General features: G+C 41.9%; 1 protein-coding gene across 1 annotated transcript in view; it reads right to left on the reverse strand.

Moving 5' to 3' along the window:
* Window positions 1-322: 322 nt before the first annotated feature.
* ndufs4 (NADH:ubiquinone oxidoreductase subunit S4) overlaps window positions 323-15,209 on the reverse strand; it is a 44,551-nt gene continuing 29,664 nt past the window's right edge. Inside the window, exons 3-5 of the mRNA XM_014143510.3 lie at window positions 1,216-1,388; window positions 787-860; window positions 323-515 (exon numbers count right to left, since the gene is read on the reverse strand). Coding sequence (XP_013998985.1) covers window positions 412-515; window positions 787-860; window positions 1,216-1,388 — 351 coding nt within the window. The 3' untranslated portion in view covers window positions 323-411. The remainder of the gene's footprint in view (window positions 516-786; window positions 861-1,215; window positions 1,389-15,209) is intronic.

Raw genomic sequence — 15,209 nt, forward strand, 5'->3', positions numbered from 1 at the left:
GAAATGGAGTGTGATGGCGATGGGTTAAAATCCAAGATGGGACTCGTGTGTAAACATTCATTCATTCATTCATTTGGCTGTGTTGTTGAAATGGTGAAGGTTACAGTAACCACAATCCCACTACAATAAAATTTAGTTGAACTGTAATTAGTCAAAACGGGAAGTTAAACTTTGAGAGCATTAATTCCTAACAAATAGCTCTCCCTGAACTACAACGGGAAAAAAAAGGAAGGGACAAAGCAACAAACATTAAAGTCCACAAACTTAATAGTTTCAATACTAAAAAAACAGGACAGAAAAAAAATCGCTTTGAACACATAAATATCCATGTATTATTTAATCAAGTAGAGAGTATTATGATACAAGCAACAACAGGTGTGCGTCATCAGATCAGGGTCAGGACAGTCCAGTTTACTTAGCAGACCTCCTAGTCCTTTTGTCCCAGGAGAAGTTGGCTCCATACGACTTCGCTCTGGGCTTCTTCTCCATCTTCTCTGTGATGTCGTAGCTCCAACCTGAGATAATAAACAGCTCAGATGAATGAAATGAAGCCACAGGGCCAAGAAAAGCTTGTGTATTCCTCTTGGATCAATTCCCATTCACAATTTAAAGTGGAGGCATAAACACGCGTCGTCAGAAAGCTGTGTATAGACAGAACAGCACTAATCTCTATCCTGCTATGATAAACAAAACACGTTTCCTTGAGTTAGTGTATTAGCGTCACCCTGAACCAACGACTAGCTGAGGTAGGAAGATCTATGGGATTTAACAGTGTGTGGTGTTTACCGTTTTTCTCCGCAAATGCGACAGCGTCATCCTTGGAGGTGAACGTAAGGTTCATGTTGGACATGGGGTCACCCCTAAGAGGACAAATAGAAAGCCATGTGATAATCATTTTACATTTTTTACATTTTAGTCATTTAGCAGACGCTCTTATCCAGAGCGACTTACAGTAGTGAATGCATTTCATACATGTTTTTCTCCGTACTGGTCCCCCGTGGGAATCGAACCCACAACCCTGGCGTTGCAAACACCATGCTCTACCAACTGAGCCACACGGGATCATTAAAAACTAGCTTGAACGTAACAACATTTGTCAGATTTTCTCAGACAAAATAAATAAAAATACACACCAATTTTTATCACAGTGATGTTTTTTTGGGGTCAGGGTTCTGACTAGAAACAGGTATTTAATATATGTCTGTGTTGTCTTACGTGGAGGCCCATCCCATCAGAGGGTTTTCCCAGCGTTCCCGGGTGTCAAAGTCCATCTTCCACTTCTTGATGCCGTGGGCTCCTGACTGCATGGCCGTGCGGGCCGGCACAAAGATGTGCACCTTGCGGGTCTTTATGTGTTCGTCGGGAATCCCGGTCAGAGTGGAGATGTCCTGAGGGTGAGAACCACAAACACACGCATTAGTAGGGGGCGTAACGGTAAATCAGGAAAACATCAAAAAACTAAATAATACGTCTATAGGCTGTAACTATGCTGTGTTGTATGGCTCAAGTAAATCTGAGCCGATAAAACATTTCATGATATTCCGTTAAAACTAGAGACTATGTGCACGTTGAAATCAAAAAAATCTAATCTTGAAAAAAATTGGTGCATTTCAAAATGTCCTTTTGTCAGGCGCAACTGGGAGCTAGTTCTATACGATGGAGAGTGGTGGGGTTGGATAAACCAGGTTTGGGAACATTTTGGCTTCCCAACGGCGACGGACAGAGAGTTGTAGATAAAAACATGTCGCCGCCATGCTCAACATTTACACCTACATCAACCCAGTATACCGGAGCAAGACGGAAACGCAATGTAACAACATATCATCATTCAAGCAGCCCCTTGGCAGCTGATTCTGACCGGGACAAAGAAATTACAAGTGATCGATAGGCAGGCTATGTTTATAACTTTTTTAATTGGTTTATAGCCGCAGATATTTCGTCCATTCTAGGTGGGTTTTAGCAACTCATGAAAGCGCTTTAGCAACGTTACAAACTTCCCCATAGCACCCATTTCAGCAAACAGGTAGTTTAGACAAGGGAGCACTTAGATACGGTCATTTTCACGTTTTCATAGAATTTTTGGGAATGACGTTGAGTAAGGCATGTGAAACTTTTATAGCAACAGAGTGGAAAAGGGGCCATGTGTTTGGACAATAAAAGACACTGCAGACCGGTACAGCCAATAAGAGCCACATTAGACCTATATGCAAATAAGTCATTTCACCACACGGTCCTGCCATCATTCTCTTTGAACTGGACTGTGTGTTTACAGGAAGTAGGACCTGTCATCATTCACTATGAACTGGACTGTGTGTTTACAGGAAGTAGGACCTGCCATCATTCTCTTTGAACTGGACTGTGTGTTTACAGGAAGTAGGACCTGTCATCATTCACTATGAACTGGACTGTGTGTTTACAGGCAGTAGGACCTGTCATCATTCCCTATGAACTGGACTGTGTGTTTACAGGAAGTAGCAACAGCGTGACTTTAGATCATTAGAACACATTCACCTGAATGGATTTCTGTAAATATGTAAAAACACCACAGGAGTCCTCTTCCACCTGGGAACTTTACAGTCCTATTGATCAAACAACCATGAAAGAAGGTCTGCTCTCTCTCTCCCTCAGTTATACACATCAACAACTAATGCTAGCCAGAGCAAGATGAGCTCAAATCTGATGTACCCTCGTTAGATAAACCCTCTCCGACTTTTTCAGATGGTTCTAAACAATCTGTAAAGACTAGATTACATTGAGAATAGTCTAAGGGGTGTGCAGCCTGAGGCAAGGGACAGAGCGCAAGCTCCCCCCCCCCACAGACTTTTTCAAATAGTCGAGTGGCATAATGCAGCCCAGATACGTTTTGATTTAAGACATTACGTGTTGGATATCATTCACAACTACATTTGTTAACTGGTAAATTCCCATCTCCCACATGGTCAGAGACGTAGCAGAGTGGAAACTGGAGAGGCCCAACATAACAGTCCTGTCACAACACACAATGCCAAGGACATTGTGAATGATGTCACAACAGACAATGCCAAGAACACATTGCTGAATGCTGAATATTGTAAATGGCATGTCATTTTTCCCGGTGTACCGAAACACCAAACAGTGACCCCAAAACCACAATACGTACCGAACATTGGACTTGGTGATCTGTTACACCCCTACGCATTAGGGTTGTATTCATTAGTGCAAACTGTATCGAAATTGTTTTGCAACAGAAAAAAACCGAACAAGCAGTAGTCCCTCTCGGTTTTAAACTGTTCTAAATCCGTTTGGTGCCTAATTAATAAAGGACTAGAATTATATGGATATACAAGATCTGTGTGGTTGGGAGAATTAAAATGTAGGCCTAAATCGTAAATAACGTAAATGGATGACTGAATATCACTTATTTTAGTGGTTATAACATTTCAAAATGTTATCTAATGCAGTTTTCAAAAAAACTTTTGACCAACAACTTGACTTTATGACCGACAAGTTTGTTACAATTGAAAAGAAGGTGGATGTGAAGAAAAAAAAAGCAAGATATGTATTCATATTTGTTTACATATTAGAGTTCATCACATGGACATTTTATAACAATATTCAATTAATTATCAGCTTCGTTTCCCCATGTGTGTTTTTCTCCCCTTTCCCAGACGGTGATTTAAAGAGCTGGCCCCTTGGCTGCTGTCAGGATTCCGCCTGGGGAGTTCCTTTGAACATATTCTGTCAAGTGGACCAATAACCAGGGTTCCAGCCAACCTTTTTATGTGCGTAAAGTACATATAAAAAAAATATATATATATAAAAAAATGTAATGCGAGGCCTGATGGAAACAGAAAACTTCAGTAAACTTTCCAAAATGTCGAAAAATAAAATAAAATACGCTAGAGAAGATGGGATCTTTTTGTGTCTGTAAAATGTATTTCTACAGGAAATGGGGGAGGAAAGCACTAATAAATATTGATATAACCATTATATCGAAGTAAACTTGGGAGTCACGTGATACGTTTTGCGGTCCTCCCTCTACGACTCATAAAACCATGCAGTTTATGAGGCTACGGATGAAATAACTTATGAACTTCACAGGGTGGTGAAAGTGCAATGTGATGAGCTTGATTCTCCTTTCCAATTAATATTGACGGTTTTATTCTGGTGACATGCTAGGCTGCCATTTGACAAATACAAACAATGTTGCTGTCCTGTCTATAATAATCTCATCATTTAGTAGGCTATACCCGCATTGTTATCTGAAAACGGTTGGCTAAAGGGCACGTACCGATACAACCGAGTTAACGAAACATTAAGAACACCTTCCTAATATTTTGTTGCACCCCTTTTTGTCCTCGGAACAGCCTCAATTCGTCGGGGACATGGACTCTGCAAGGTGTTGAAAGCGTTCCACAGGGATGCTGGCCCATGTTGACTCTAATGATTCCCACAGTTGTGTCAAGTTGGCTGGATGTCCTCTTGGTGATGGACCATTCTTGATACACACAGGAAACTTGAGGGTGAAAAACCCAGCAGCGTTGCAGTTCTTCACACAAACCGGTGCCCCTGGCACCTACTACCACACCCTGTTCAAAGACACTTAAATCTTTTGTCTTGTCCATTCACCCTCTGAATGGCCCAACATACACAATCCATGTCTCAGGTGTCTTAAGGTTTAAAAACCCTTCTTGTTAACCCGTCTCCTCCCCTTCACCTACACTGATGGTGGATTTAACAAGTGACATCAATAAGGGATCATAGCTCTGGATTCAACTGGTCAGTGTCATGGAATGAGGTGTATTTAATGTTTTCTACACTCCGTGTATAACAAACATTTCTGTGAGAGAACCATCAGTAGATGGAAACACAATTAACTTAAAATGTTTTATTTGGTACATGGGAATTTAACCGCAAAAGGTATTTTTATGTGATAACATAAAAACACAGCTTTTTATGTACAAGTCAATTTGATGGAAACACGTCTCTGGTGGGAAAATGCACATATTGTTTATATGCAGATGTTAGAATATTTGCATGAAAATCTGTTGCCAATTGGATGGAAACCTAGCTACTGGTGGAGATTGAATAGGTCACTGCAGTTCCTTACCGACAAACAACGTGTCGGTAAGAGATGGGGGGGAAAGAGAGAGAGAGAGATGGGGGGGAAAGAGAGAGAGAGATGGGGGGGAAAGAGATGGGGGGGAAAGAGATGGGGGGGAAAGAGATGGGGGGGAAAGAGATGGGGGGGAAAGAGATGGGGGGGAAAGAGATGGGGGAGAAAGAGATGGGGGGGAAAGAGATGGGGGAGAAAGAGATGGGGGAAAGAGATGGGGGAAAGAGATGGGGGAAAGAGATGGGGGAAAGAGATGGGGGAAAGAGATGGGGGAAAGAGATGGGGGAAAGAGAAAGAGATGGGGGAAAGAGAAAGAGAGGAAAAAAAAGAGATAGAGGGAAAGCGACAGAAGAGAGAACAAAGCACACCACAGATGCCACAAATACTTCCCAATTATGCCTCAGCGCAGCACTATAACAGTCTTTCCTGAACGTATGATGAACAAAAACAGAACTAATTGACCCAGTTGTAGTAAATGAGTGTCTGATCTCCTTCCTCCACCACTGGCGTTTGATTCGGCAGCTCCACCATGTTTTTCTAATGCCACCAGTGAACTAATTCAAGGCATGACTGGACTGGACTGACCTGACTGACTGCCATGCTAGTACACTGGCTTGTCTGTCCGTCTGAGGATTCAGGTTGGGTCTGTGTGCATCAGACCGTTTCGTAGGGCAAGAAACCCATCACCAAAACAACAGCATGGACTAGGGCCAAACTGTGGGACGGGACCCTAAAATGGGTCACTGCAGAGATTCAGGTGGGTAACAGTTGGACAGGCCGAGTGTGCAGGGAGCTTATATCCATGACCTCGCCGTGACTGACAGCTCTGAAACGCCTACGTCAAGAAACTTGGATACAATGAGCAGTGTTGCAGTAAAATCTTAAAGCAAATTTGGTGAAACACAAAAACAAAACATTGAAATTGCAAGACAGACTTTTTTTTTTTTTTTTTTTAAATCACACGTTTTGTGGCGGTTCACAGCAGTACAGACGGATGTGTTGACATGACAACTGCTTCAGAGTTTTGAATGAAGCATCCACCGCTTTTGTTCCATGCTGGCTGAACACCTAGCTAGCCAGTAACTAGCTAACACTAGACACAAATGAAAGGGGAAACACTCATCTCTGCAATAGATGAATAGTGTAAATTATATTTGCTGACACCCAACAGTCACATTTTGGAACCAGTAGAGTAGCGATATATAAAACACATCCATCTGCAAAACACACCTACTAGTGTGTTTTTCATTAGTCAATTGTTGACATAGTCCCAAAATGTTTTCCTTGACAGAAATCAAGATGTATAACTTTAAAAATAGTGAAATCATCCACCGTATGATGCTGGGTTTGTATCATATGTGAATGATTTCTGTATTTTGAAAGTTACACATCTTAAGCAAAACATTTTGGGACTGTGTCAACAATGAACTAATGAAACAAATAACCAAAATATGGTTTTTGGGTGGAATTTTTATTTTTCAGTGTTTGACATGGGGGAGGGGACAAGTAACTTTATAATCAAACTACATCAGTGAAGAAGCAACAGTCATTTTTCATACTTTATATTTGGATTAAACCAGATCAATCACATTTCATGAAGAAGAAAAAAAAAACATGATTTTGACTGTTCATGACATTTAATATAGTTTGATGTTTTGAAGTAATGGGTATTTATTAAAACCATATTTTTTTGTATTATTTGGTCGGCAAAGTTTTTTTTTTCACCACTCAACCCTTACGGTTGGTCGCGACGTAAGACACCTCAATTAGTGGGTCACGAAGCAGAGCGCTTTGAGGACCTCCGGACTAGGATACTCCCTCCGGGAGACTGGGTTAAATAGTGTGAATGGATGATTCGTTCCTATATTTTCCCATTGGGAGATTAGGCTAGGTGAGCAAGCCGACAAAACACTTTAATCTTGCTGCATACTGGAAATAACTTGAAAACAGACTTTACTGAAATAGTTAACTATGTGCTAAAAAAAAATAACTGGCATCCCTCATATATTTCAGACCTGAACAGCATGAAGCCCAAATATGTCACTATTAAAAAACAGACTTGAACTCTTGTTGAGACTTTGATTCCTCAAACCTCTGAAATGTTTGGCAACAAACGTGATGTTAGAATTATGATCCTATCAGGAACACAGCCAATGGCTCCCAGCATGGCTCAAGTTACAAAAACAACCATTTCTTATTCAACAAGAAATACTACCTCCCCGTTTCAATCAGCTTTCACATCATTTGTATTTATTTATGTTCATTCGAAAATGGAACATAATACCCCAGAGGTAAACAAACTTATCCAAAATCTGTAAATAACGGTTGCATGTTGCCTAGCTCAAAATGGATCAAATAAATCCAAATTAAAATAGATAACTTAGCCTAGTCAATAAACCTTGACCTAAATGGAACACAAAGACCTTGAGCACCACTAGCCTGGTCCCTGGTGGTGCAGGAGATGAGGAAAAAAAGGAGGGAAACGCCAACCTGTGGCTATATAATATATGCATATTCCTGGTTCAACTGAAGCCCATTCAGAGCCCTATAGAGAACCTGGTCCAATTCTTCTGGGAATTAGCAAACAAGCGATGGGGAAGTCGGCTACAAAAACCCAGACCAACCTCCCAGCACGCCCGGCCACAGCCACCCAAGACTGGAGGGCTTTCCAGGGCGCTCCCTTTTCAATACATGGATTTCACACATTTTAATGGCCATTACAACTTCAAAAGAATCACATTTTCATCATTGTCTGTCATCTGCCAGTTGATTTGTATAAAAGGCGGTCTTTTGCATGAACTCCACACAAAAGCGAGCAGCAGAGCTATGCTAACTGGCCCGCTCGCACAGGGCCAACTGGCCCACTCGCACAGGGCCAACTGGCCAAAGCCAAAGAATATCAATTACATTGACAAGATAGTGTAACCGCTCTAACAACGGCGTACATGGTCCTCCAGGATGGAAGGCAGGTGAGATCAGGTGGGACCATTCTAATGAGGACAATGAACAACAACTGGTAGAACTAAGGACAGACAGAACAACAGTACATTAGGACAGATGGTTTAGAAATCCAGGAGATAGATATACACACATATAGATACACACACAAATATTTGGATATCATTCACAACTACATTTGTTAACGGGGGACCAGTACGGAGAAAAAAATGTATGCATTCACTACTGTAAGTCGCTCTGGATAAGCACGTCTGCTAAATGACTAAAATGTAAGCTGGCCAAAATAAGGATTAGGCACAATAGTGGAATTTGCAGTGTGCCTTCAAAATAAAAGTATGTAATTGACAGTAATGCAAATTAATACAAATAGTATAATTATGCCATACTTTTATTTAAGGCTAACTGCAAAGTCCACTATTGTGGCTAATCCTCATTATGACTAGCTTCACATAGATGGTCCGACCACCATTAATCAAATAAGAACTGTTTTATAAATTAGGGTTATTTTAGATGACACCTAGCTAGATAGTTAGCTAGCTAACTATAGCTACTGAAACAGATGTCGTGTTATTTGACATGTATCTTTTTTGACACGCAAAGACCCAAACAGCGTTCGATAGAAATCCTGGTTGAGAATGAAATGACTGAACAATGAAACAGCACAGCTAGTAAGTGAAAGAAATGGGTTTTGATTATATTTTACTGGTAATGGGGACATGCGTAAATGCCAACAAAATAACTTTTTGGTCAGTGTGGTGTGTGTAACCTTTATTTAACTAGGCAAGTCAGTTAAGAAGAAATTCTTATTTACAATGACGGCCCGGACGACACTGGGCCAATTGTGCGCTGCACTATGGGACTCCCAATCACAGCCGGATGTGATACTGCCTGGATTCAAACCAGGGACTGTAGTGACGCCTCTTGCACGGAGACGCAGTGCCTTACACAGACGCAACAGTCTGTGTGTGTTAACTATAACTGTAGTAGAATGCTTAAAATTGTAAATATTGGTATCGTTTTCTTCGGCCAAAAATGTAATATCAGTGCATCACTAGTTGGAATACTTTTTATTTGTATTTATTTCACCTTTATTTAACCAGGTAGGCCAGTTGAGAACAAGTTCTCATTTACAACTGCAACCTGGCCAAGATAAAGAAAAACAGTGCAACAAAAACAACAGAGTTACACATGGGATAAACAAACGTACAGTCAATAAAACAAAAAAATATCAATGTGTACAAATGCAGAAGAGTAGGGAGGTATGGCAATAAATAGGCAATGGAGGCAAAATAATTACAATTTAGCATTAACAGATGATGTGCAAGTAGAGATACTGGGATGCAAAAGAGCAAGAGGATAAGTAACAATATGGGGATGAGGTAGTTGGGTGTGCTATTTACAGATTGGCTGTGTACAGGTACGGTGATCAGTAAACTGCACTAACAGCAGATGCTTAAAGGTAGAGAGGGAGATAAGACTCCAGCTTCAGTGATTTTTGCAATATACAATAATATAATGATTATTCTAATTCTATAGTTAGAATATGATAGTGGGCACTTTGAATAGTGTTGTTTAACAAACAAATGAAAATGCCAGGGAGTAGTTATTGTGATTGGTTCCTAAAACAAACACTTAGGGCAGGAACCAAAGTGTTGATAATTGATTCCTAGGGGACCCTATAATCTTTGGCTACATTGTCTGTTTTCTCTTAGCTACTTCATGTAGCTAACATATTAATGCTTCTTGTATTCTTCTTTGATTTAGAAGGTACTGTTGCACAAACAACATGCTGATTTAGGTCTATACCATCACTGGTATTATCAGGCTGTATAACTAATTACGTTTGCTCTGACTCAGTACATTTATTAGCTAGCTACCTAGCGATTAGCATTACAGGCTAACAAGATTTAGAACCAACTTGCTAAGAAAAGACAAACTAGCTGTTTGCAGACGTAAGCAACAAACTAATAGTGTAATTAAAGAACGCTACTGGATTTATATGAAGCAAAGTGATAACAGCATTGTTGTCATCAACATTGTTACATGTGCTGCAATGACCATGTAGACTGAAAGCATGTGTCTCGTGGTCGAGGAACAACTAATGAGCTCCTTGATTGACAGGGGGCGGGGCTAGGCCTGTGTGGAAAGCAAGGTGGAGAGAGAGAGATGACTCAAGTAGCGAAGTAAACTATAAAAATCAACGTTAAACACAGCGCATCACATTTAACCAAACATTGAAATACCGTTTATAGAAGGTAAAGTAAAAACCCAAACCAGTCCATGCATCAATACCGGTATATCGTAAAATACGGTATACCGCCCAGCCCTAGTTTGAATACTTTCCAAATGCACTGTATGCATCAAACCGTATGAGCAGACTTGAACTGGTACAGAAATAGTTTCAAAAAAGTTAAAATATTGTTGCACATATCAAGTAACCATTTTGGATTACATAATGGGGAAAAAAGTTTGACTGCAGAATGTTTTTAAGCAGCATTAATGCAACAACGCTGTCGGTTTGATCGAGGCTTTAGCGCTCCGGTATGCTATCCCCCCCAATTCAAATAGCAATTACAGGCTCTCACCTAACAGAGTTTTCACCATACCTGACAGGGATCAATGCAATACACTCACCAGAAAACCTTTTTGTAACATAATCAGTTCTATCGTGATGAAGATCAGACTTCTTTCACTGTTAGCCAACTTACTGCAGAAAAGCAACATTTCTGCTGCTTACCTCTGCCATGTGCATTTGCATCGTTCTGATTGGTCGAAAGTCAAGATAATTTTTTTGAATATCCATATGTAACAGTATAGCTTCCGTCCCTCTCCTCGCCCCAACCTGGGCTTGAACCAGGGACCCTCTGCACACAACAACTGACACCCCACGAAGCATCGTTACCCATCGCGCCACAAAAGTCGCGGCCCTTGCAGCGCAAGGGGAACAACTACTTAAGGTCGCAGAGCGAGTGACGTCACCCATTAAAACGCTATTAGCGCGCACCACCGCTAACTAGCTAGACATTTCACATCGGTTACACATACATCCAACAATCTTTAAATAATATAGGAACAGTAAAATAATTTACCATGCTCATCCCCACTACACCCTTCCTGCTAGCCCTCCCCCAGAAACCCCTACCTGCTTATTCTCTTCATTCTGAGAATCCTTCAAAACAATATTTTAGAAAAGGTTTGGGAAATTTACAACCCTTGTTTGGACTGATCCACAGCTGAAGGATCCCTTCTCCCCATAAATTACTGACGTACAGCCTATAGGCCTACAACTGCCCGTCGTTTGAACAACTCCATGAAAGAAGGCCTATAGATACTCTTTCTGATAGAAATTGCAAATCTGGTCCAAAAGGACAGGAAATGTAATGATATCTGATACCTGTGACATCTGTAAAGTGGCGAACACAGGTAAGAACCAACGTGAGGGACAGAGTACATAGGCCTAGCTCAGTGTTCCCCATCCCTGGTCCTCCAGTAGCCCCAACAGTGTTTCCAACCCCTGGTACGCCAGTGGCCCCAACAGGGGTCCTCCAGTGGCCCCAACAGTACACGTTGTTGTAGTAGACCTGGACCAACACACCTTATTCAACTCATTAAGGGCTTCATGATTAGTTGACAAGTTGAATCAGGTGCACTTGTCCAGGGTTGTTTGTCCTGTTGCAAGGTACTGGAGGACCAGGGTTGGGAAACAGTGTTGCAAGGTACTGGAGGTCCAGGGTTGGGAAACAGTGTTGCAAGGTACTGGAGGTCCAGGGTTGGGAAACAGTGTTGCAAGGTACTGGAGGACCAGGGTTGGGAAACAGTGTTGCAAGTTACTGGAGGACCAGGGTTGGGAAACAGCAGCCTAGGCCAAGCTAGAGACAAGCATTCACTCCAAATGTTCTGCTTTTGCACTAGGGTGTAAGGGTAGTATCCCGTCAATGAATGGAGGACTACCATTTAAAAAAATGTGTCCACATCTTGGTCCAAGTCCATTATCTAGGAAACCTAATATTGCCTTCCATTCTCAGGTTCCAATGACTATATCAGCTGAAGGGCTTTCAGGACAAGGTCTGAATGACTGACTGACGAGGAGAACATGAAAAGCAACAAGTAGAAACTAAAAGACCTCTTCTCCGTTGCATGCAGATTCACTTACTGGAGAGAAGAACAAAAAAAACTATTATAGCGAATCACTTTTAGGCATAATGCTCAATAGTCTAAAATATTTGCCCCCCCTCGCCTCCACATACAGTGAGGGAAATAAGTATTTGATCCCCTGCTGATTTTGTACGTTTGCCCACTGACAAAGAAATTATTTCTATAATTTTAATGGGAGGTTTATTTGAACAGTGAGAGACAGAATAACAACAACAAAAAATCCAGAAAAACGCATGTGAAAAATGTTATAAATTGATTTGCATTTTAATGAGGGAAATAAGTATTTGACCCCCTCTCAATCAGAAAGATTTCTGGCTCCCAGGTGTCTTTCATACAGGTAACGAGCTGAGATTAGGAGCACACTCTTAACCTGTTTAGGATAGCGGGCAGTATTTTCACGGCCGGATAAAAAACGTACCCAATTTAATCTGGTTATTACTCCTGCCCAGAAACTAGAATATGCATATAATTGTTTGATTTGGATAGAAAACACCCTAAAGTTTCTAAAACTGTTTGAATGGTGTCTGTGAGTATAACAGAACTCATATGGCAGGCCAAAACCTGAGAAGATTGCATACAGGAAGTGCCCTCTGACTATTTCTTGGCCTTCTATAGCCTCTTTATGGAAAATAGAGGATCTCTGCTGTAACGTGACATTTCCTAAGGCTCCCATAGGCTCTCAGAAAGCACCAGAACGGGGAATGATGACTCTGCAGTCCCTGGCTGAAAAACAGTAGCGCATTTGGATAGTGGTCGATCTGAGAACAATGAAACGGGTGCGCGCGTGCACGTGAAGAGTCCATTTTACATTTTCAGTCTTTGAACGAAAACGACGTCTCCCGGTCGGAATATTATGGCTATTTTACGAGAAAAATCGCATAAAAATTGATTTTAAACAGCGTTTGACATGCTTCGAAGTACGGTAATGGAATATTTAGAAATGTTTTGTCACGATACACGCCGGCGCGTCACCCTTCGGATAGTGTCTTGAACGCAAGAACAAAACACCGCTATTTGGATATAACTATGGATTATTTGGAACCAAAACAACATTGGGTGTAAACTAGAAGTCCTGGGAGTGCATTCTGACGAAGAACAGCAAAGATAATCCAATTTGTCTTATAGTAAATCTGAGTTTGGTGAGTGCCAAACTTGGTGGGTGTCAAAATAGCTAGCCATGATGGCCGGGCTATCTACTCAGAATATTGCAAAATGTGCTTTCACCGAAAAGCTATTTTAAAATCTGACACCGCAATTGCATAAAGGAGTTCTGTATCTATAATTCTTAAAATAATTGTTATGTTTTTTGCGAACGTTTATCGTGAGTAATTTAGTAAATTCACCGGAAGTGTTCGGTGGGTATGCTAGTTCTGAACGTCACATGCTAATGTAAAAAGCTGGTTTTTGATATAAATATGAACTTGATTGAACAAAACATGCATGTATTGTATAACAATGTCCTAGGAGTGTCATCTGATGATAAAGGAAAGATAAAGGAAAGTCTTGTCTTTAAAATGGTGTAAAATAGTCATATGTTTGAAAAATTGAAGTTTTTGGATTTCTGAGGTGTTTGTAATTCGCGCCACGCCCCATCATTGGATATTGGAGCGGTGTTCTGCTAGCGGAACATCTAGATGTAAGAGGTTAAATGGGAGTGCTCCTAATCTCAGTTTGTTACCTGTATAAAAGACACCTGTCCACAGAAGCAATCAATCAATCAGATTCCAAACTCTCCACCATGGCCAAGACCAAAGAGCTCTCCAAGGATGTCAGGGACAAGATTGTAGACCTACACAAGGCTGGAATGGGCTACAAGACCATCGCCAAGCAGCTTGGTGAGAAGGTGACAACAGTTGGTGCGATTATTCACAAATGGAAGAAACACAAAAGAACTGTCAATCTCCCTCGGCCTGGTGCTCCATGCAAGACATATCAGTGTGAATGACGGATCACCACCTCAAGCTGAACCTCGGCAAGATGGAGCTGCTCTTCCTCCCAGGGAAAGACTGCCCTTTCCATGATCTCGCCATCACGGTGGACAACTCCATTGTGTCCTCCTCCCAGAGTGCTTAGAGCCTCGGCGTGACCCTGGACAACACCCTGTCGTTCTCCGCTAACATCAAGGCGGTGACCCAATCCTGTAGGTTCATGCTATACAACATTCGCAGAGTATGACCCTGCCTTACACAGGAAGCGGCGCAGGTCCTAATCCAGGCACTTGTCATCTCCCGTCTGGATTACTGCAACTCCCTGTTGGCGGGGCTCCCTGCCTGTGCCATTAAACCCCTACAACTCATCTAGAACGCCGCAGCCCGTCTGGTGTTCAACCTTCCCAAGTTCTCTCACGTCACCCCGCTCCTCCGCACACTCCACTGGCTTCCAGTTGAAGTTCACATCTGCTACAAGACCATGGTGCTTGCCTACGGAGCTGTGAGGGGAACGGCACCTCCGTACCTTCAGGCTCTGATCAGGCCCTACACCCAAACAAGGGCACTGCGTTCATCCACCTCTGGCCTGCTGGCCCCCCTACCTCTGCGGAAGCACAGTTCCCGCTCAGCCCAGTCAAAACTGTTCGCTGCTCTGGCACCCCAATGGTGGAACAAGCTCCCTCACGACGCCAGGACAGCGGAGTCAATCACCACCTTCCGGAGACACCTGAAACCCCACCTCTTTAAGGAATACCTGGGATAGGATATAGTAATCCTTCTAACCCCCCCCCCACCCAAAAAAAAAGATATAGATGTACTATTGTAAAGTGGTTGTTCCACTGGATATCTTAAGGTGAATGCACCAATTTGTAAGTCGCTCTGGATAAGAGCGTCTGCTAAATGACGTAAATGTAAATCTCACCTTGTGGAGTTGCAATGATCATGAGAACGGTGAGGAATCAGCCCAGAACTATACGGGAGGATCTTGTCAATGATCTCAAGGCAGCTGGGACCATAGTCACCAAGAAAACAATTGGTAACACACTACACCTTGAAGGACTGAAATCCTGCAG

The sequence above is a fragment of the Salmo salar genome, chromosome 15 (assembly GCF_965601325.2).
Source record: "Salmo salar chromosome 15, fSalSal1, whole genome shotgun sequence".
Lineage (NCBI taxonomy): Eukaryota > Metazoa > Chordata > Actinopteri > Salmoniformes > Salmonidae > Salmo > Salmo salar.